Source organism: Glossina fuscipes, unplaced genomic scaffold, assembly GCF_014805625.2.
Source record: "Glossina fuscipes isolate IAEA_lab_2018 unplaced genomic scaffold, Yale_Gfus_2 3, whole genome shotgun sequence".
Lineage (NCBI taxonomy): Eukaryota > Metazoa > Arthropoda > Insecta > Diptera > Glossinidae > Glossina > Glossina fuscipes.
Window position 1 is genome coordinate 751,603 of NW_023998417.1, and position 22,638 is coordinate 774,240.

Consider the following 22,638-nt stretch of genomic DNA (forward strand, 5'->3'; position numbering starts at 1 on the left):
TTAATTCGTTATCGATCCTGAGAGAGCAAGAAATATTGAAAATCGTGGTCTAAAAGGGGAGATTGAAATGCCAAGAAGGCCAAGATAATTTCAGATGAGCTCAAGCCAGGACACAAACAAAGAAAAGGCCGTGTATTGTATGAAGTCCATATATCTATTATCATCGCGATAGTCAAAATTTGCAACAAAAAAAAAAGAACTAAAACAATGAACTGCTTCTTCAGGCCAAGCTCTCGGATTATTTTTTTCTTGTAAACTTAAAAAAATAGTTCGTTCGTATAAGGTTTTACGTGCTAGACAAAGGACTCTGCGGCTGATGTTTGCTTTGCACAACTCGACGTTTCTTACACAAGCCGTAGAAGGCTCTCGAGTTGAAAAAAAAATGATGTTGAGAAATAATACAAAAAAAAATTTTTTTTTTTTCATTTCTTTGTCAAATCCTGGTGCCCTTTACAACTCTGTCCATGTTTCTCGTTCTAATTTTCATCTAATTTTCTCAAGACTTCCGTTATGAGCGTCGTATTGTACTCATACACATATTGTCTGTTGTTTCAAATATCAATAAAATAAATATGTCTTTGTCGAGATGCTTGTAATTAGTAGAAAGAAATTTTCTTCCTTTTTTTTTTTTTCCTTTATAACGCAATATTTCATAATTTCAACTAATTTATGTTTATATTACACATCCATATTGTTTTCTGCTGATTTTTTTTAGTGAAAACAATAAATGACTGAATGAATAAATAAAATAAACAAAATAAATAAAAGTTTTCTAGCATTCAGTTCAGTGATTATTCAAGCAAAAAAATATAGGCATCATTCTGGCAAGAGTTGGATAAAACTAACAATGTAAACAGTCATGATGTCACCAAGGATTATGGACGCAACTTTCAGTGCAAATGAATTTTAAAACATCCCTTTAAGAAAGTAGGGTACGAAACAGAGCTTGACACGCGTAGGAGTGACACAGGATCTAATAACAATTTTTCAACACGAATAACGAGTAACGAATAATAGTTACTTGGCAAGATTGTAATGACATCTTCGAAGCATCGAGAAACTTATGAATGGCTGGCTATGTGTATATATATGTGTGCTAATACACACATATATTTATGCTTAAAATAAATCCTTATTGTGTTCAGTGTTACAAAAAAAAAAAAAAAAAAAAAAAAAACAACAGACACTCTGCGATGATCTGAAGGCAATTCAAGCGCATGATCAAGAATTTCGACGATCAGTTATGAAAGGATTTTTTATGTTGCTCAACGCAGCCATTTTTCCTTCGCATGTTTTACCAAAGGAATGGCAAGCAGCATAATTGGACAAAATTTGAATTTAAAAAAAAAAAAAAAAATTAAATCTTTTAATTCATATGCCGTCTATAGCTAGAGAGGATTTTTTTGTTGGAAATATAAGTTCCTCTTCTGGGCAAGCAGCAAGCTTCATTTTCGATATCTGCGAAAAATTAAATATTTTGTCGGTTTAATATGATGCTGCGGCCGCAATTTTCTTTTTATTTTATTTTTGGCCATTTAATAAGCGATCACTTAAGTCGATGGAAAGACTTTGCCTATCGCTTTTAAATCTAAGTTTTATTTCAATTGGCTTTACGCGATCTTGGCCGATTTCATTTATTTACGCAGTTAGAGGGTTAAAACATGTTTTAATAAAACATTTGAAGGATTTCCTTTCATTCATTGTACATTACACTACTTATAAGAAAAACATATTAAACTTGTTTGGATGTATGCAACGCTTGGAAGAGTTGGAGTTAGGCTTGCCTTATATTGTATCAATGGGCATAGGATCACTCTCTGAATTGTCTTGAACTTACCTGTCCGTTTTGTCTATTCTTCCTACACGTTGCACCTTTGCGGATATGTTGACGAAATTTAGTATAGTAAAAGCTGCTTATTCGCGCTTTCTTCATTCGCGTTTTCACTATTCACGGATTAAAAGAAATGTTGAAAAAATGCCTATATTCGCGGCTATAAATTTCTTTATTCGCGTTCATTATATGAAAACCATTTCTCAAAACAGAAAAATGGACTAATCTGCCGTATTTTACAAACATTTGGATCCGATTGACTGATTTTTATGAACCGTTCCCAATAAAAATACTCTTTGCTAAAACAAGTTTTCCGAAGAGTGAAAAAAAAGCAAATGAATTCTGAATTACTTGGGTCTATTTATCGGAACTCTCTCCTTACACATATATAATATAAGCATAAGAAGCCGAGTGCAGAAAATTTGTGGCAAGGGTTTAACGTGGGTTCCTGCCTGAAAGACTTAACCCCACGGTGGCCCAAGCCACTTTTAAGTGTACTACGCCCCCTGGCGAGTTAGACAATCCCCACAGAGTAGGGGCCTAAACAGCACCAGAGTCCAGAACAGTTTATTGTGTATGGAACAATAAACCCCACTCTGGTCAATGGCGAGGCCTAGCTGCACTCAATTGTTCCATTTTAGCTAGGAACTCGCCAACCACAACCACCACGAGTACTCCCCGAAGGGCCGCACCCAAGAAGTCAGGACTCACAAATTGATCAACTGACTGCTTCCGCCATAAGGCTTCCACTGTGCTGTTGATCAATTACCACCATTACCCGCAGGCATCCGTGACATGTGTTCAAAAGTAAAAATAGGTAAAAGGGGAAAACTTATTCGTCATATCCCTTTTCCATTTTTGCATGTATTAATTAATTTACCAGACATCTTCTATCAATCGGCCAAAGGGAAGGCCGTCCGTCAATTCCTTTTTGCATTAATAGTATAATTAATTTATTTATTACGACTTAAGGACAAAGTCCATCATATACCCGCAGGCATACGTGGCTTTGTGAGGCGAGCTTCCTGACCCCCGTGGCTCCCAGTTTGTTTTGCAAAGCCTTTGGCATACTTTGCAGTAAGAACCGTGACTATCGAATCAGTGCTCGCGGGCTCTAATCTCAAATACGGTAGAGTTTTCTTCGTTAGTAGCTATAGCAAGAGCTCAGTCGGTCAAGGCATAACACTTATCGATTAAGCACACACCTCCTCACCTCCATATTTTTGTACGCTTTCCTCATCTTCTTTCTGACCGCTATCGAATAGGGTCGTAGAAAAAATACATATATATAAAAAAAAAAATATGTATATGTAAAGATTGCATACATATGATATGTATGTATGTATATGTAAAGATTTATAAAAAGCATAATTTATGAGTTTGTGGGATAGTGAGTTGTGTGTAGATGAAGGATTTTTCTTACGTAAGGCGTTCAATAGCCGACTTTAGCCAATTAAACATTTTTGGGTTTGTTTTTAGATTAACGATAAGCCATAACAACGATTGTAAGCTTTATGTAGTTCGTGTTTTATAACAGTTTATGTTGTCAGCTTTTACGGTTATTCTCCCAAAAAAACCAGACCAAAAACAAAAAGAAGCTAAAAAGAAAGCAATGCAAATATATATATATATATACGTATATATATGTATATATGTATTGTTGACTACTTTTTTTTTTTTTTTTGTTTTTAACAAACATTTCCATAACGATAATAAGTAAAAAAGCACGTACCTTACGGATTTGGTTACTGATTCCTATTAAATCAGCATGAAATTTGTGGTCATTGTGCTCGTTCGTCGTATATACTTTAACAATTTCAAGTGGTAGTTATCTCTTGGCGTCTTGCTTGCTTTCTTTTCTTTTCTTTTATTTATGCTTTTCTCCAAAGAGCAATTTGCGTCTGAATTGTCATTTTTATGTGCACTTTTCTGCTCGTAATGATCTAAATATACTCTGTAAGCTTGGTAAGCTATATATACAGCACAGTTAGTATCGGTAGGTGGTGGTGTGTGGTATATTTATATACTATTTAGTAATTGTTACATGTTGGGGTTTTGTTTATAATTTTTTGTGTCCATTCATTCAATGCAAGAATTGTGTTAAAATTTAAATTAAATGAATCTAAAAAGGAAGCAAAAAAAAAAAAAAGAAAAAGAACAAAAAAGAAAAGTAAAAGCAAATCCATTTAAAGCGCAAAAGTTGCAATACACAAGAGAAGAATGATGATTGGGTCGCGAGTAAATGAGAAATTTTTCAAAAAATTAAAATAAAAAAAGTTGAAATTAAAAAAAAAACTTTTTGACATATAGAGGATTTAAATTTCCTACATAAGAGGAAGTAAATAAATGCACATATATATAAAAAATACACACACATATATATATATATATATATATGTATATTCTTTTTTTTCCTTTCTGTTTTTGTTTTTTTTTTTTTTCCTACATAATAATGAGTTAAGAAGTTAGTGACAGGCCAACAATATAATAAAAACGACTACTACTACAGAGTAAGAGTTTGACGCAAACAGGAAAAGAAACAAAAGAAGAAAACAAAGAACAAAAACATTATAAATCTTTTCGACATACATTCACTTGATATGAATCTAACTGCTTGCAAGTGGGCACATACATGATGCATATATAAAGAGTTTTGTTGTTAGGTTGAAAGGTGTGAATTTTCCCGGTTCTCTCTTTGTATACTCATTTATAATATAGAAAAATAAGAAAGATTTACTAGGTTGTCAGCAAATTCATCACAACTATTTTGTAAACAACATGATAGCCAATGATATATTGTTGGGATTATTTGACAAATTTTTTTTTTCTTTTTTTTTTGTTTATTACCCTTTAGGGCAACTGTGCTTTCCTCTGAATGGACGGACAGACGTCCGAACAAGTTATGGGAATTGAACAAATTTTAGAAATTTGCAGAACATCTTAAGTGCTTGAGCGTGGACTCTAAAGTTTACATTTCTTTTCATGCATCAACATATCTGCACAAACTCTCTAGATTTCTTCATTCAGCATTTTACTATTTTTTCGAAATTTCATCCAAATGTTTGGGTAGTTGACAATAGTAGCAAAAATTCGATCCGTTTGAGATGTTGTTGCGAGTATCACATGATTGCAACCTTTTTCCTTAGTGTTTATATAAGAGCTTACCTCTAGTGCCACAGAGTTTAATCAGTTTTTGCAACCTCTTCTCATTTGTGAACTCTACACTACGCAAAATGCACGATTTCGGTTGCTGCAGATGGCCTCAGGTTCGCATGGAAAGTGTGATGGGAAGTTGGCGGAATCCGCATGAATTGTTATTGGACATATCCATATTTTTCAGGTGCCACCTGAGGAAGTTATAGCCCGTGTAGAAGCCTTTAAAACGTAGGTCGCTTCTTCTTAATTCCATGAGTTTATGGGCCATACCGGAAGATTTTATGAATATTTTTGCCTGAACGTTGTTCCATGGATTGCTTTCAATAGCTATCCTAGCTATCCAGCCAGATTCTTGGTATGTCGAAGAAAGGCTTAGAACCTATCATGTTCCCCCGAGGTCTCCTTTTAACAAGGCAGTCCGCGCTTTTATTGCCCTCAACATCCGAATGGCCAGGCATTCATATTCGTTGCACGTCATTATGCTTCAATGTTAGTCAAAGTTAGAAAGCACTCCAACACAAACCTAGAGGTTATCATTTGTAAGGACCTTAAGGCGGCTTGTTTGTCGAAATAAAGGTAGATCAGCTCTCTTCTGCACTGCCCGCGTGTGGCAAAAGATATAATAAATTTGTGCAGACGTGTATTTACAAGGGCTTAAAAAGAAGCCGAGATATTTAGCTAAACACAGTACAATGATGAGCTATTCGAAATGGTAGGGATCGGACTTGGATCAGATTGTAATCCACGAAAAATCCCTAAGTAATAGTAACTCGGTCTACTAAATCGATGTAAACGATATTAGATGGGGTGAGTCAATCATTTATTCCCGGCACAGATCCTGCAGTTAAACTGAAAATGTGCCACATATTCGCGTACATATGTATTGAAAGAGGATTCTAAAAGATCTCTTGAGCTCATCCGAAGACGGATTATTTAACAGTGTACTTGGCCATGATTGAAACTTAAAGATAAGCTTTTCAATGGCGTTTTCTCCAACTTAACGGAAAAACGCAGACTAGCATCTTTGTCTTCAATCATACAACAACAACTTTCTATAATTAAATCAATATTGTAAACATTTGCAGAACTGTATTCATACCATTGTCCCCGCTTTAACGATAGATGGTAAATTTCCCACCGAATCAATACACGTTTTCTTCTTTCTGTTTAATAAATCGCAGCATGCCATTCATTTAATAGCGACAGCAATAAAAAGACAGCAATAACTTTTCCTTAAGTATTTTAATAGAGATATTTAAGTTTTAAATTTATTGAAATAGTTTTTTTTTTTTTTTTTTTTTTGACGATTTATCTATGTACATATATATATATCAACGCTTTTGTCAATACAAAAATAAAAAAAAAAAAAAAAAAAAAATTAAAAAAAAAAAATTTAGAAAAGAAAACAGATGAAAATGTAATATTTCCCATCGCGGTTAATTTCAATGAAAATTGACGTGATTGAAGATGAAAACATTATATATGCTCGGATAGAAATAGCAAAAAAAACAAAAAAAAAAAAAGCGAAATTTCCGATTTGTGTTTGGCATTTATTGCTTAAATTTGTGCTAAATTTCAGTTTAAATGCAATATAATTGGCATCAATAATATGCATCGCTCTCACATAGGTTACAGTTTGTGGCAATGAAAGTGAAATACCCCGTTTCGCCAAACGCTGGCTTCTTCTTTATTGTATACATGACATACACACACACACACACACATACATACTACAAATAAAGAGAAATATCAAAATAAAAATAAATAAGCGATTGATTTGTGAACAAATGGTATAGCGAATGCTGCACGCCTGTCTTGCGATGACTTTTCTTTGTGAATGCAGCATATGTCTGTCTGTCTGTCTGTTGTCTATCTATCTATCTATTTAATTAATTGGAAAATAAATTTTTCAATATATATATATATATATATAGCAGCATAATGTACTATTGCTGGATGTAGCAAAAAAAAAACTCAACACTCATTTTTTAACATTTACAAATCTCACGATTTTAAAATTACAAACATTTAAAATAATGCGCTTTTTTTTCTATATCATTTCCTATTTATTCAACATCTGCCATTCGATGGATGAATATGGGTTAACTTTTATGTTTTATTTTTATAGTTCACTTTTTTTTTTTTTTTTTTATACTTAATAGAGAAGAACGGATGTATGATAGATTAGTTTCATCGCCGAGATCATAAAAAAATACGAATTAAATGTATATGTAATTGTGATCATCGCGAAGAGGGGTCGAGTTAATAAATAGCCTAACGAAAGGCTTACGTTCGACAATTTTTTCCAGTTCTAATGGAAAGAAAGGCAATGGGCTAATAATAATATTCCAAGAAGTTGTTAAGTTGTTGTGTAGTAAAATTTATAAATAAAAAAAAAAAATAAAAATATTCTTAACCAACCTTATAAAAATATTGCACATAGCACAGAAAAATCAGGGAAACATTACATATATGAACAAATATGTTGCAAGTGCATGTTTCCAGTAAGGAATACCTTTGGAATGTTACAAAGATTAGATAATAGTTAGTAGGTATGTAGGTAAGGGCCCACACAATCGCCGCCACGCCTTAAGAAATGCTGCAGAGCTACAAAATCTTCAGAATTCAGTTTCAAAAAGACTTGATTGGTTATATACCTATGCTTGGACTGGTGAGTGTGTACGATTTGCCCACAGATTTGCATAGTTTTTCTATTCGTTTCATTTTTTTCCTCTAATACACCCATCAGCGAAGGATGCGAGGTATTCGTTTCTTCAAAACGTTTGTAACGCCCGGAACGAAGGTTCAGAGACCCCATAAAGTTTGTATAGCTTGATCAACATCAAATTCTGAATTGATTTAAGCATGTTCGTCTGTTCGTTTGTGTAATGTCTGTTGCAAACATTCATTCTGGCCACAAAAGTCCATTTCACCAGAAACATTGCAAGTTCTTTCATGAAAATGGGCCAAATTGGGCGAAGGACACACGCACAGTACCACGTAAAGCGAGAACACCTCTCTGTTTTTCAAAAATAATAAAGAATTGGTTTTGCGCTCACTGTGCTTGTTAACTATAGCAGATAGATGTACAAAAATTTGAACGCATATTCTATTGGTGATGCTTTACTAGCTGTAATCGGCCATGCCTACTTCATTCTATAGTTTGCCATATTTTCCTTTTTCTTTCAACTTTTATAACAACTAACACAAAGAAGAAAGTTTCAAATTCTTGGCCAGTTTCAAATACAGAATGCACCTAAGCCTGTTCGTCCGTTCATCTGTCCATTTGTTTACCAGCGCAAGTGTGCAGACCTTCTGCCATTCGCAAAAATCTAAAATATCTCCTACAAATACGCAAAAGCATTTGCATATGATACAACACGCCTATAATGCCAAGAGGTCCACCTAAGACGAATATTGAGCACCTCATGGTTTTCATGTTTTTTTTTTTTGTTGTTACTCGTAAAGGGCAATGCATGCGCTTTTATTCTAGGCCCGCCCAATATTATGAAGTACCAAGTTTTTTGTTTTGTTTTATCATCAACGTGATGGGTATAGAAGATTCGGTTACGACCGAATATAATTTTCTTACTTATTTCTTATTTTTTATTTTTATTTTTTTTGAAAATGTAAAACTCATTGTCATTCGTTATTGAACAAGGGTGATAGAAAACAAGAGATAATGAAAATTGTTTGCATCGCCATGATTACAGGTTAACCATTTGTTCTTTTCGTGCGTACATATATATATATCTTTGTTGTTAATTGTAAATTGTCTGTAAAAGTTACAAATGCTCAATTAATTGGTGAGCGTCGTGCAAGCATCGTCTAGGCAACCCAACAAGTTTCAAAGATTTAATCACAGGAAACGCAATTTTCTTTAAGAGCTCAATTTGAAAGCAAAAAAAAGAAATATATATATATATATATATATATATATATATATGGATATTGTTGTCTTTTTCGGTGTGCCTTGTACTACACAGTTGAAAAGAGTATAACTTTCTTTTGTAAGCATATTTAAGTGAACGCATTGATAAAAAGCCATTCACCTAAAAGTTCTAGAAACAATTTGTAGAAAGAAAAAGAAAGCTTTGCTAATAGTGCAACAATCAATAATTGCAGGAATTAATTAAGGTAAAAACATATATTCACGTCAAGTTAGTCTTCGTTGAGAGCGGAACAATCAACAGTCCAACGTCCTTCTAATAGTTTCTGGAATTCAAATCGAAATTTGTAACATTTAAGGTTAATGATGAAATGAACTCCGATGAACGGGAACTTCTAATCTCATCAATAGTATGAGCAATGAGTTGAATAAATTGAATACTACTGTAACCTACCTAGATCATCAACATATCAAAATAGGTTGAAAGAACAAAATTCAATACCATATCTTAAATGCTTCCGCATAATTTGTCGAATTTTTCGTTCATGGTAACAAAAATGCAAGTCTATTAAGTTTATTATAAAGTTTATAATAATGAAAAAATAATGGATCTATAGTAAAATATATATATATTTACCCGATCAATATGAAATTCGGAATATACATCCTTCTGCTTGTCTGCACTTAGGTACTTTCAATCAATGCTATAAGTAGCCGAACAGATAAGGTACCGAATCAGTGTTCGCGGGTTCAAATCTCAAGTGCGGTAAAGTTTTTTTTTTTTTTTTTATTCGTACCTATACTGAATGCTTAGATAGAGTTGGGTGAAAAATTAATACTTATTTATTGGTCACACACTCACCAGGCTGCGACCATCACATTCCTATCTCTTTTTACTCTTCTTTTCATCATCGAGCTAAGTAAAAAAAATAAATAATAAATAAATGGAGCTAAAGAATATAAATACGAAACGAACTAACTGATTGCAGTTGCTCATGCACGAATTTCAGTTAGGAAAGGGAAACTAATAAAGTTTTCATTAGCGCGCTGCGCCAAGCAACTGCCATAAACGTTCACTACACCACTCCGCAACCGTGTAATCAAAAAAAAAAAACAACAAACATTCTCTACATTTACTTTATTTTTATTGCAAGTGCTTGTATATAAGTAAGTCTTAATAGCTGTAAAGTAATAGCATCTAAAGCATGAAAAAGAAAATGCTTTATTCGGCATAAACAAAGGGAGGTTTTACTTCAATTCGTTTACACCATTCGTTTCGCCTCTAAAATGTCCCTCTTTTCGGCGGCTGTGAAATCATTTTTAATATTAAAAGTTTGACGTATGTCGGCTGGTGTTTTGCCTTTTATCATATTTGCTATTGTTTTACAAGCAATATCCAATAAAGGCTTTATATCCAGATAGTTTGCAACCAAAATCAATTCGAATAAAGCGCCCTGATCCATTTTGAGAAAGTCAGCATCCCAGGGTAAAATGTGATCAGTTTTTTTCGATTTTTCCTCGTCTTCTTCAGTAGGCTGAGGATCGTCTTGATGATATTCAGCCCAATCTAATATTTTACGTAACGTGACCGAATTTACATTTGGCAAAGGTACAACAGCATTATTATTATCTTCCATGCCACAATCTTCCAGCATAGTTTTAATAGTGCCCGAACATTTTGCAATTTGCACATCAATATCGAAAATTTCGTTGTCAGACGATCGCAATTTAATGTTAGGCATTGTTCACTCACGATTTATTTTATACTCTGTTTAAAAGTTGAACAATTTCTTGCAATTTTGATCCTTTTATTAATAATCTTAAGGAAAAATTTCTTTTTTGTCGAATTTTAAAAACACTTGTACGTCCTTCCCTTCGACTTCTTAACACGACTATCACAACTCAACTAACTTGGGTTAGGAAGAATCTTTGCATATCAATATTTTGAAAGAAGCTACGCATACCATATTTCGCTTTGATATTTTTGCTAATCCTCGTAATCGTGGGATTTTCCGGAGAATATTTGTTACCTCTCCTGCATGTTGGATTTTCTGGAAATTTTTCTTAACCTTTCCGTTAACATCTTATCTTGTTGATAACTTTATTTTATGATTTTATGACACTATCCAGGGAAGGTAACGAAAATATTTATATGCTATGAAAAAAATTTTTTTTCCCCAGAACTATGAAGAAGACTTTTTTTTTTTTTTTGAATTATGTCATTACACAATGCCTCGGATATATTCAAGACATATTAACTTTGTTTATTCGCATGAGTAGCCAAGTAGGCAAACGGTCGTGAGTTCAAATCTCAAATGCGGTAGAGTTTTCAACATAGACGCGTATGTGATCTAGACTATCGGGCAGCTATACCTTGTAAATTTATTTACAAAATATATAGGCAGTGAATAAATAGAAGGAATAAGTAGAAGGACTTCAAAGAAATTCAACTTTTTATTGCACTTAACGATTTAGAAATACTTTCCGAATCTATCTTGGGCTTGTTTCTCCGTCCGTGCATCTGATGTCTGCCCACAAGTCGCAATTTTTGAGATATATTGATAACGTTTGGTGCGACTATAAGTGAAGTTGCTTGGCCGTTCGACAATCTTAAGCGAAATTAAACCACGAGTTGACTCAAGATAATCAGCCATCTCTGTTGCCAAGGCGAATATTCACGCCCAGGTACGTGAAATTCAGCATACTGGCAGTTCGTTCTACACTGAACGATAGCTTATTTGTAAACAAACTGAAATCGTTAACGTTCAAGCTCTAATATCCAAAAAAAAAAAAAAAAACTCTATGCAAAGTTTCGGAAAAATTGAACGGCAACAAATATGTTTCATGAAACAATTTCGACTATATGGAAAGAATTTAGTTCTACCTATATCTAATACACACACACACACACATATATATATATATATATATATATGCTTGACTCGTCATCTTTACAAATTTTAGAGTACCTTTGAACACATTCATATTCCGTACGGTTATGCACAAAACGTTTATTTAATCAATATTTTCAAATGGCACAATAAGTTTTTACAACAAGAGTTGTACAACCTTATTATTTCTTCTTCTTCTCCTTCTCTTTTTTGCTTTTTTTTGTTTTTTTTGTTCTTCTGTTTAAATCCACCCCATTAATTCCCATTTAGTTGTAGTACGCATATACATACTCAAATGGAAAACTATAGATTTCAAAGAACCAACCACACCCGATACAACTTACGCCACAAGCACACACTACTAGTAGTAGTAGTAGTAGTAGTCTAGTAGTAATTTAATGTAAAAAAGGATTTCGTATAAAAAACAATGGCATTGTGCTGCATAACATGGCAAAAAAGAAAAACAAGAAGAAGAACAAAATAAAAACCAGTACAGCGCAGTAATAGTAACATATTGCAAATGAAAATGTAAATCGAAATGTGAAAAATAAATTGACGTAAGTTCTTTAAATCGACAAATGAATACAAAATTTACGTAAACTATACGTATACCTGAAATGTGCGCACGTACTTAAATGTGTGTTGTGTTAGGTAGCGATGTTGGTTGCTAATAGAAGTTTGCAATTCCTTTTAAGAATATAAATCTTTACAAAATTTTTCTTCATTGTTAAGTTTTCAAAAAAAAAAAAAAAAAAATTGTATAAATTTATTATTCGTTTACTTGCAATGTCAGGGTTTTTTTTTTTTAGCATAATATGATCACTCAAACAACGAGGTAGCTGTTGCTTGTTTGTGCGGAGAAACATTGGTTTTCAAAATACTTTTAAATTTAAATTATTTTCTTTGCAAAAATATTCAATTTATTCCTTTACCTCTAGCCATTGGTGGTAAACTTTGCTTCTATTTAAGCAAGCATGTACAGACGTGCATGCTTATGTTGAATTCAAACTTGAAAGAAAATTCGTTTTCTACACTTATCGTGAATAAATATTACTTTGGTAGCGAAATTGTTGTGATCGATTTGCTAAAATGAAAATGAATTACAATTCATTTATTTGACCTGACAGTTGACGCCTACAATCTGCTCAAAGATAACGCCTTGAAAAACGCTTTAGGAATGAAAAGGAGTTTTGTTATTTTCCATTGATATAACATCTTTGATCGATCATTGCCCATCTACACTTCTTAGCACTAGATTCGACAAAGTTGATCTTAATAAGGTCAGACACGTTCCCTTTACTTCTTCTATATCTCTGCTAAAGACAGTCATTATCTGCTTGAAGTTGAGCTCAAAATTTAGTGTACTACGCATCAATTAGGTACAAAGTCTTAATCTTTTATATACGCTACACCAAGTTGACTGATTCCGAGATATTTAATCATAGTGCAGTTAGTACTTATGAACAACAACAACAACAATAGCAAGTATTCCGATATCGGACTGTAATGTATCATTTATCAACGCAAGAACAATTCGAACGTAAATTTCTTACTTCTTCTACTTATTTCTTCTTCTTCTGTCCCTTCGCATTTTGGTAGGGCGAATAACAATGAATCAACTATAATATGTTTTAAAATTATGCTCGTATCTGATCAAACTTTTGATATCCATTTCCTGCTCGCAACGATATTGAACAAGTGAAGACATTATAGTTCGGACTAAGCCGACTATTAAATATCCTACACAACATTTTATTTTTGGCATCGAGTACAAATTTGCATGGACGGACACACTTGAGTCGATTTAGAAAATTATTCTGAATAGATATAACGCATCCTGCATCACGTGTGGTGCAGAATATAAAAATTGTAAAGTAACATTGAACGCGTCAACGGATTGGTAAGATCGACTTTTGATCGTAGAAAGTACTCTTGCAAAAGTTGTTCATAATGAGTTGCAAGTTTAAATGTTTTGCTTCTTGGTGGGGTGAGCTTGGCTTATAACCGATGCAAAATTGAAGACAATTTCTCTTATTTCCTAGTCTTGTTTTTAAATTTCATTCGGGTGATGTTACCTGAGGATGTGCTATGCAGAGCTTCATGTTTCTCTTTTAGTTCAATCAACCAGTTTATGTGTAATGGCGAACAGACAAACGGGACGATATATTTTATTTTAGCGGCTTACATTTACTATCGTAGTTATATATAGGTGTATATGTAATTAATTAATTTTCTTATAGGTTCTCTTCTCTAGGTTACACAAAGGGAAATACAACTTGAGAAGCATAATAGACAAAAAAAAATAACTTCATTATGAACATAATAAACTCTTCCTCTTCTGTTTTTACTGACCTTTTCTCTCCTCCTTAGTTGTGCACTCCTTTTTTTTTTTATAAACCTTCTTGACAACCATTATACCCACATCCTCCGAATGACTGATAAAGAAAAATGTTAACCAAAATTTTTGAGTTGACTTTAGATATTCAAGATAACTTTTTATTAATTTTCATTTTAAATACTCTGATTTTATTGTTCATCTGTCGCCAATGTACATATACATTTCTAATATTTCTTACAACATTCACAACATTCAACAGTAAATGACTTAATTATAAAATTAATCGTTAATGTGTTCCAACAGTTCATTCACTTCGTTTGCAATAAATTGTAAAAAACTCGTAGACTTTAGAATAATAAAAAAATAAAATGAAAAAGAGAAGGGGAGTGAGTAGTGGGTATCTGAAAAAGTTTACACAGAGCGACATACAATGAAACCTTTCTTAAGTCAGCAATTCTAGGATATGACCGACATATGAAGAGTTTAGGAAAAGCTATGTTTTTGACTGCGGGACGTATGTTATGAAAAACGAACTACAAGTGAAAACCCAGAGTTATAATAGACGCGGAAAGGTAATCAAGTTACTCGTCAGCGTTTGTTTAAACGTAACCGAGTATGTAATTTTGTAAATTTGACAAATTCATTGACAAACTGTATTTAGTAAAAATTTTCTTTTTGGTTAATAACCACTAGGGAATGTGATGAAAGTACTATTCTCTATGCTATAATTGTGGATATAAGCAAAAGTGCCAGTAGTGTTCACCTAAATGTACAATGACTTATCTGGGGATCTGTTTACTTAGATGAGGTTGGACGAAGAGGCACTTAGTACTTAATATAATATATCGAAGAGTAATGTGTTAAGTAGACGATAATTAAACGAGCAAATCTAAATTTTACACCTCTCCGCTCCTTAGCATACTTGTGAACGAAACTTTGTGGCTGTAAGAAACAACACCGAATTTGAAGAGAACTTATGAGATTGTCCTTTTTAAGAACGATTATGAAATCGTCCCATTTATATTTCAGTATCTTTGAAAATTCATGCTGATTAAGAATATATATGTAATTTGTGTTAAGACTTTGTCTATGCTTGACTATGTTGTTTGAAAAAGAAATGCGTCAGTAGTAAATCTAATCTATTCAGAAAGTACGTTAAGTTTTGACGCAAGAGAACTCTCATTTCTACAGGTACGTCATTAATTTATGCAACATTTGCAGTGACAGAGTGATTTCGTCAATGATCACACTTGAAGCTACCTTTGTTTTTAGTGCACCTTAGTACTTAGTAGTGAACAATGAAAAGTCGATATAAATAAAATTACAAACTTGCATATAAAATATAAAAATAATTTTAAATAATTTTGAAACTTTTTTGCATTGCAAAATATAAGAAGAATATATTAATTTATGTATGTGTGTTTATATATAAATGTATAAGCCGCTTATCTTGAAAGTGACCTAAGTCTATCTTTTTTCTCTCTCGCTGTCTATCTCTCTCTTGTTCTCTCTCTAACTACATATACTGCGTACATTACATACAGATGATTACTTCAAAATGAAAAGTTAAGGTAAAAATCAAAATATTTTAAAATATGGACTTGGGTCATTTTCAAAATGAACGGCGCTTTTATACAGATAAATTAAACTTTCACGAAATAAAAGCATAAAAAATACTATTCTGCCTCATCAAGTAGTTGGTTACATGGCCCAAAAACAGAGACGTTAAACTAGGTTTTCAAGGGTAATTTCGCTGTTATGATTCTAACGCCTTTGGCCGTCCATTTTATGATAAGTTCGATGGTGTGGACTTTTTCCTCATTTTCATCTGCAATCGAAAGTGAAGCATTCAAGCGACAGATCCAAATATTAATTTTTTTTGTTTTAACAATGGGATAAATATACTGAAAAACTGACAGTCCGCAGTTAGTAAAAGCGAATTGAATATAAAATGATGTAAACTTAAACTCCACTTCTTTTTTTTTTCATTTATATGACCAATCACTCACAGGGGGTTCCTCCTATTCGCGTTCTCTTCGGTAACGCTCGAAAAGAAGTGAGGAGAGAGAAAGAGATAGAGAAGCACTCGCGGTTAGTCGGCTTTGCCAACTGAGCGCTCATACCAAAGAGAACTTTACCGCACTTGCGATTTGAATCTGCGAACTACAGACCTGATAGCCGCGATTCTTAGCTAGTCGGCCCGCCACTCATGCGAACTTAAAACTGAGTGTAATTTATTCTCTTTATACAATCGTTGAACTTTTTTGTTTTTCAATAAAATTTTTCAAAAAACCCATTCGCTAATAAGTAAATGAAACTAAATGTTAAACAATTTTTGCAAACAACTATACATCGTTGTATTTGTTGTAATACTTAAAGAATATGTTACAGTTTTGTTCTACATATTGAAAGAAACATACATTACGTAAGGCTTTACTGTTCTCATATAGTGTTTATATTCTCATATATATGTATATATATATATATATATATTGTTGTATTAACAATAATGAATACCTATGTTCAACAATTGTATTCACTTTATGTATGAATTTTTCATGTGGCTACGAATACGCAATTAGGTGGTGTATTGTTTGTTATACTCTTTCGTCTCAAGGATAGCGAATTGCATACACTTCTATGGATTATTCTGTTTCAGCGAATCTTGCGGTTACAGAGATACAGTAAACGAAATTCATATAAGGTAATCAAAATGTATCTATGCTTTTTTCTTTTTTCTTTTCCCCTATTACTACTGTATCGATAACGAAGCGATTGGATTTACGAAAGGAAAAGAGCTATAATAAAATCAAAAAAAAAAATATTGAATTTGAAATGGAATGACGAGTGGTATGAATAATGTGCATAATGTGCTGGTTACATTAAGGAAAATTTAAATTTACTTTTATACGTAGCATAAATAGCTAACATAGCTTAAATAGAGAATTTATTTATGGTTCAAGTCGACAGGCGTAGAAGAAACTGTCCATTAGATTATTAAAGCAAATCCAAAAAAATTAAATCAAAAATTCAAAAGTTCTAAGGAACTATTTTAGGTGGTCGAAGAAAAAGATATCGATAATTATCGATTCTTTGCCACTAGCTGTGTGGGAAATCCTTGTATGGACGTAGTCGCTGTTTTCTGTTTGCGATAAAGCATTTCATTTGGACGAAAGCGTTTGTCTTGCAACAGACAAGCTGATAGACAACTTTTCATACTCTGCGACGTACGACAAAATTGTGTTCGATATAAAAATAGCTGGCTCTGATTAATCGAGGGGTTGCCAGGAGAGAGAAGGAAGTTTCAGAGTTCCTTTGTACAGTCTTAGTTAGTTTGTCAAAATCTGAATCGATTTAAACATATTCGTCTGCCTGGCCATCAGTCTGTCTTCTTGTCTGTTGTACATAGTCTCTTGATTGGCGCCAAATTTGGACAAGACCATTGGATTGGTATTGAAAATGAGTCAAATCGGAAGCAAGGACACCCCTACAAATGCAACATAAATCGTTATATGTTTTACTCGTCGACTAATGTAGTTAGTCCGATAAAATATAGAGAAAAGTTGTTTACCTTTGTGCTTTAAAGGCGGTGTGGGCATAAAGTAGTCGATCAAATTCTTTATTTGAACAAAGACTGAAGAAAAGGGGAGAAAATTAAATTTCCATTCTCGATAACAGTGGATGGGCGTTGCTAATTGTTCCATTTTTGTGGCAAATTTTAATCGTGTGTCTTGAATAGTGAGCAAACTGACCCAGAGAAAGAAGGTGCCCTTAATTTGTGTAGTACTACATAGGGTTGTTCATTCATGAACGATTTGATTTTATTGAATGCAAGAATTTCCAATGGGTCTGTCTACTTAGGGAAGATAATGTTTGCCATAGATATTATTACACAAACTGACGGATGCCGAGCTTGACACTGATTGGTCGTAAAATTGAAGCGATGCAAAACGCATATATAGCTTCTGCTTTTGGCCCAAAACATGGCAATCTATTCAATTTTATTGAAACATTTCTAAAATACATGGCAAATAATTTGACGGACAGACACAGAGGCTTAGATTCATCATTGGCAGATATTGTGAATGGATTGATTCAATAAAAGATGAATCTGTCATGGAAAATAATTGGACGGACAGACAGACAGGCTTAGATTTATCATGGGCAGATATTGTGAATGGATTGATTCAATAAAAGATGAATTTGCCTTACCTCCGCACAAAGTTCACATGCCCTTATCGCATGCAACGAGGTACATGATGATATAATGAACAGAATATTAAATCGTCGCTTCTAATTATTGATTATAAAAGGTGCACGCCTTTGGACTATGGTTGAAGTAATTTGCAGACATGAACTACATCGAGCGGCGATCGATAATGCAATGACCTCTCTATTCAAATAATAAACGGAACGATAATCGTCAAGAATGAAAACATATGCATGCGTTTTTAATAAATACAATTCGAATTACAACAAACAAATTAAGGCTGATGGGAAAAAAAGTTGAAATCATTCAATGCAAGCAGTTGAACTATAATATAACAAGCAACATACATGTTGTATATGCATAATGTAAAGTTTTGCATATGGGAACATATAAGTGTTTTTAGTATTTGCATAAACACATCTATGTCTGTGCAAGTGTGGGAAACACACTCTATATATATTTCACTATTTATTTACCGACTAATTGGCCAGTGTACAATTGCCAACTAACAAATGATTATATATATATATATATACATATGTATATAGATTGATTGTCTGCAGATACCATTATAATAAAAGTGGCTTGTGCAGAAAAAAAAAAAAAAAAAAAAAAAGAGTTACTTCTCATAGAAATTAATGGACATTACATATATATGTATAGGTGGTATTAATGTATGTTGTAGGTGTAGGTATTTCATTAGAAGAAATACAAGCCTCCGGACACGGTGAAAACAAAAAGTTTTTCTCAGAGCACTTTTTTTTTTCATAAGCAAACATGTTTTAACAATTATCACACATTCGCATGCCTGTGGGCGCCTGATTTACTATTGTTAGAATATAGTTAAAATATAGGCGTTACACTACTTTCATTCTTGCAAGGCAAACGCGTAGAATAGAATTGAATGACTGATTGCAATTTTTATAAAGCTATCAACTCTTAGCTGACATGATGGTGGTGGTTCAAGCACCAAGCAGGCTAATGAGAAACTAAACTGCACACAATTACTTTATAATTCCAACGCCAACATTAAGTCAAGTATATATATAATAAATTTACCATTGATTTATTTATCAATGAACTGAAAATGATTCTTACGCGTTCCCTACGCGTTATCTAAAAAAGAGTTTGATACAAACTGTGCGTGTCATAGATCTTAAGTATTTACTGCTTTCTTCCATCTTGGATAGGTATTACGTGCTAGAAGGTTGTGCTACAAGGTAAAATCATTTTTATTGAAGACTATATATATATATAGACTATGCATATATATATATATATGTCTATATATATATATATTTAATAATTTTAGGTTTAAATAAAACATTAGCATCTTACAAGTAAAATTTACAGACTTAAGGCTCCTTATAGGTGGGTACGATAACTTAACACGAATGTGTGATCTCATAATTAATAATATATTATTAATACAATAATATCATTAGTTATTCTGAACAACATCAAAGTACTTATTCATTGTTGTTGTATTGCATTAGAAAATGTACATTTTATTAAGTAAGCAAATGTTGACACATTATTGTCATAAAAGCCAATGTAGGAGGTGAGCAGCAACACATATACATATACTATATGTATGCACGGTGTAGGTTACATTTAATAAACATAATTGTCATATCAAATGCCTTCCGGTAAGAAAGGGTGTTTTACAAAATTGATTTCCTGGTTTTCATGCAAATTCACGCAAACGCGTACGGTTTTCTCATTACAGATGGAATATGATTTCCTCTTGACATAATTATTTTAACTTGACCAAGTACCTTTACACCCAATTATGTTTGTAGAAAAGTGGGGTCATAGCGGAAATTGTTCTACTTTTGTTTGCCATGTGTTCAGTAAGCTTAGAATTCTATTACGCGAACACCAATATTTGAAAATTATCCTAATTTTTATATCCTATACCATTTCTAGGACAGGATGTGTTAAGTTAGTGGGGACGTATGTAACAAGTGCTTAAGTGCTTAAGGTAGACACACCTCTTCTTATACTGATCGAGTCAGAAAACGATACTGCCAGCCTGTCCGTCTGTCCGGCTGATGTCTGTCCATGTAAATTGTGTTCAAGATACAGGTCGCAATATTTGGGATATTTTGATGAAATTTGGCACCCTGTGACGTGCTTTGACCCAAGGACGAAGGCTATTAAAAATGAAATTGTCCTCGCTCCCCCCATATACCAACTTTAGGAGGTATATTATAGTGTTGGAATCGGTCGCTAAAAGACATAAAGGTAAACAACCTGCATTGTTGTTAGGATTGTTTTGATTGTTGTTACGGCCCACAAGCCACCCAACAATGAATTGTGGGGTGATTTTGCTCAGAATAATGCTGGTAGTCGCGGGATTAAATTTACATATAGAAATAAAATCTCGAACATAAATGCAATGCCAAAGAAGTTAATACCATTTTACAAGACAACGATTTTTATCAAGAAACAACGGTTTTTTTTTTAAATTTTTTAACACGATGTAAGGAATGTTACTACGCGATTGTTGCTCAAACACATCGGATTTTTCTGATGCATTCTCAATATCGTCTAGCCATCTAGCAAAGCAGTTTGTTATTTCTGTTATTGCGATGCGGAGTTACTTAGCTGGAGAGTAATTATTGGTCAATATTGATTTAATATGTTAAAGATTTTATATTCATTGCTTGCTCCATCAAAAGTCCTTGAATCAAATTAAAAGCACACAGCTAGTCATTAAGCAGGATTTTATGATGGAAATCGTTATTTGCCTTGGTATGGAGAGTTCAGGCACTTATAGTGGTAGTCACGTGTAGGTGATCTTATCCATCCAAGTGTAGTTCTTGCAAAAGATGCAGAGATTTAAATCGTTTCACCATCGAGAGTTTTGCGTACAGTACTTGGTTCCTATTACTCTCAAGTCATTATAAAGTGTTGTCGTTGTACGGGACTTCTTTTCACAAGACCTTGAATTTCTCCCTAATCGATATGATAATAACGACAATAAATTGATACTAACGACGAACGTCCAGATTTCCATCTATTAAATGGTAGGCTTCAACACAGACAACATGGACAAGTCAAAGAAATCGAGAATAATAATACATTGGCATTATCATAAAGAAGTAAAGTGTGGAACGTTTATGTATGAAAAAAAAAGCGTAGAGAGAATCATTGCCAAATTTGAATTATTCCAAATAAATTCATTTCAGTTTTGCTTTTTCAAAGTTCGATGCATAGTGCAAATGCTATCAAGTTTATCGAAATTTTACTTACTATATATAAATAGAAAAAGGTTCAACGAACTGCATTATAATATTGCAAATTGTGTACACATACGCGCGCGTGTGTGTGTCTGTGTGTGATCAGAATATTACAAATTTTGGCCGCTAAATATATTCGCGCATACATCATGATACATGAATTGTCATTAACATTAGCACGAAATAAAAATTCTAAAAACACTTATGATGATAAGCCATGAGCTTTGTGTGTCAATACATATTTCATGTTTCACTTGGAAATTAAAATTCCAAACAGTTTCTCGAGAGAAAAATTACATGTTTTATTATCGTTTTGCGTGTTTACAAAAACGTCTGTCTCCTCCTCGTCGATGAGCATTTAATTAAAAATTTTAAATAGCAATGAAAACATGGGAAAAAAAATACAAAAATAAATGAATTTACTTAAGCAAGCGCAGCTCGCCTTTTACTAATAATCAACACTTAAATGAATGAATGAAAAAGAAAAACATTGTTTCTCCTTAAGCGACAATCGAAGACTGCTTGTGTTTGAAGAAATATTTGCGCCAAATTTTATTTTTCGCCATTTGCATTATGGAGCGATTTTGTAAAAATTTGATTTTGTAAATTTTCCATATTACAGCTGTGGGTGCGTCCGTTTGTCCAATCAGTGAGTATCTATTGAGAGCAACTTCACAGTTTATGTCGCTTTACGAAATGTTGTCTGCTAAAGGAATAACTTATGTGTGCACAATAAAAGTGTACATAACCAAGAGAGCTATACATAAAAGTAAATCTATCGGATTTTCAAAAGACTTATGGCACAATTTCCGGATAGACAAGTGACCGATATTTCTCTAAAGTCCTCAAGCTTAACAAATGTTACTGGACGACTGTTCAATTAAGATTAGACATTGGGCTGACTGAATGCCTGACTGACGGGACTGACTGAGTAACTGACTGACTGACGGACTGACTGGAGGACATAGGGCAAGACAGACAAACGGATTAACTGGCTAACTGACTGAGTGACTGACTAATTTACTGACTGACTGACTGACTGACTGACTGTCTCACAGACATAAAGACAGACAGACAG

At 33.3% G+C, this 22,638-nt stretch overlaps 2 protein-coding genes across 2 annotated transcripts in view; one reads left to right on the forward strand and one right to left on the reverse strand.

The window, feature by feature from the left end:
* Positions 1-22,638, forward strand: part of LOC119635130 (phosphofurin acidic cluster sorting protein 2) — a 78,015-nt gene that overhangs the window by 20,695 nt on the left and 34,682 nt on the right. The window lies entirely within an intron of this gene.
* Positions 8,976-10,939, reverse strand: LOC119635136 (S-phase kinase-associated protein 1-like). Its single transcript, XM_038029735.1, has one exon. It carries the CDS (start codon positions 10,616-10,618, stop codon positions 10,139-10,141), a length of 480 nt encoding a protein of 159 aa, XP_037885663.1. The 5' UTR covers positions 10,619-10,939; the 3' UTR covers positions 8,976-10,138.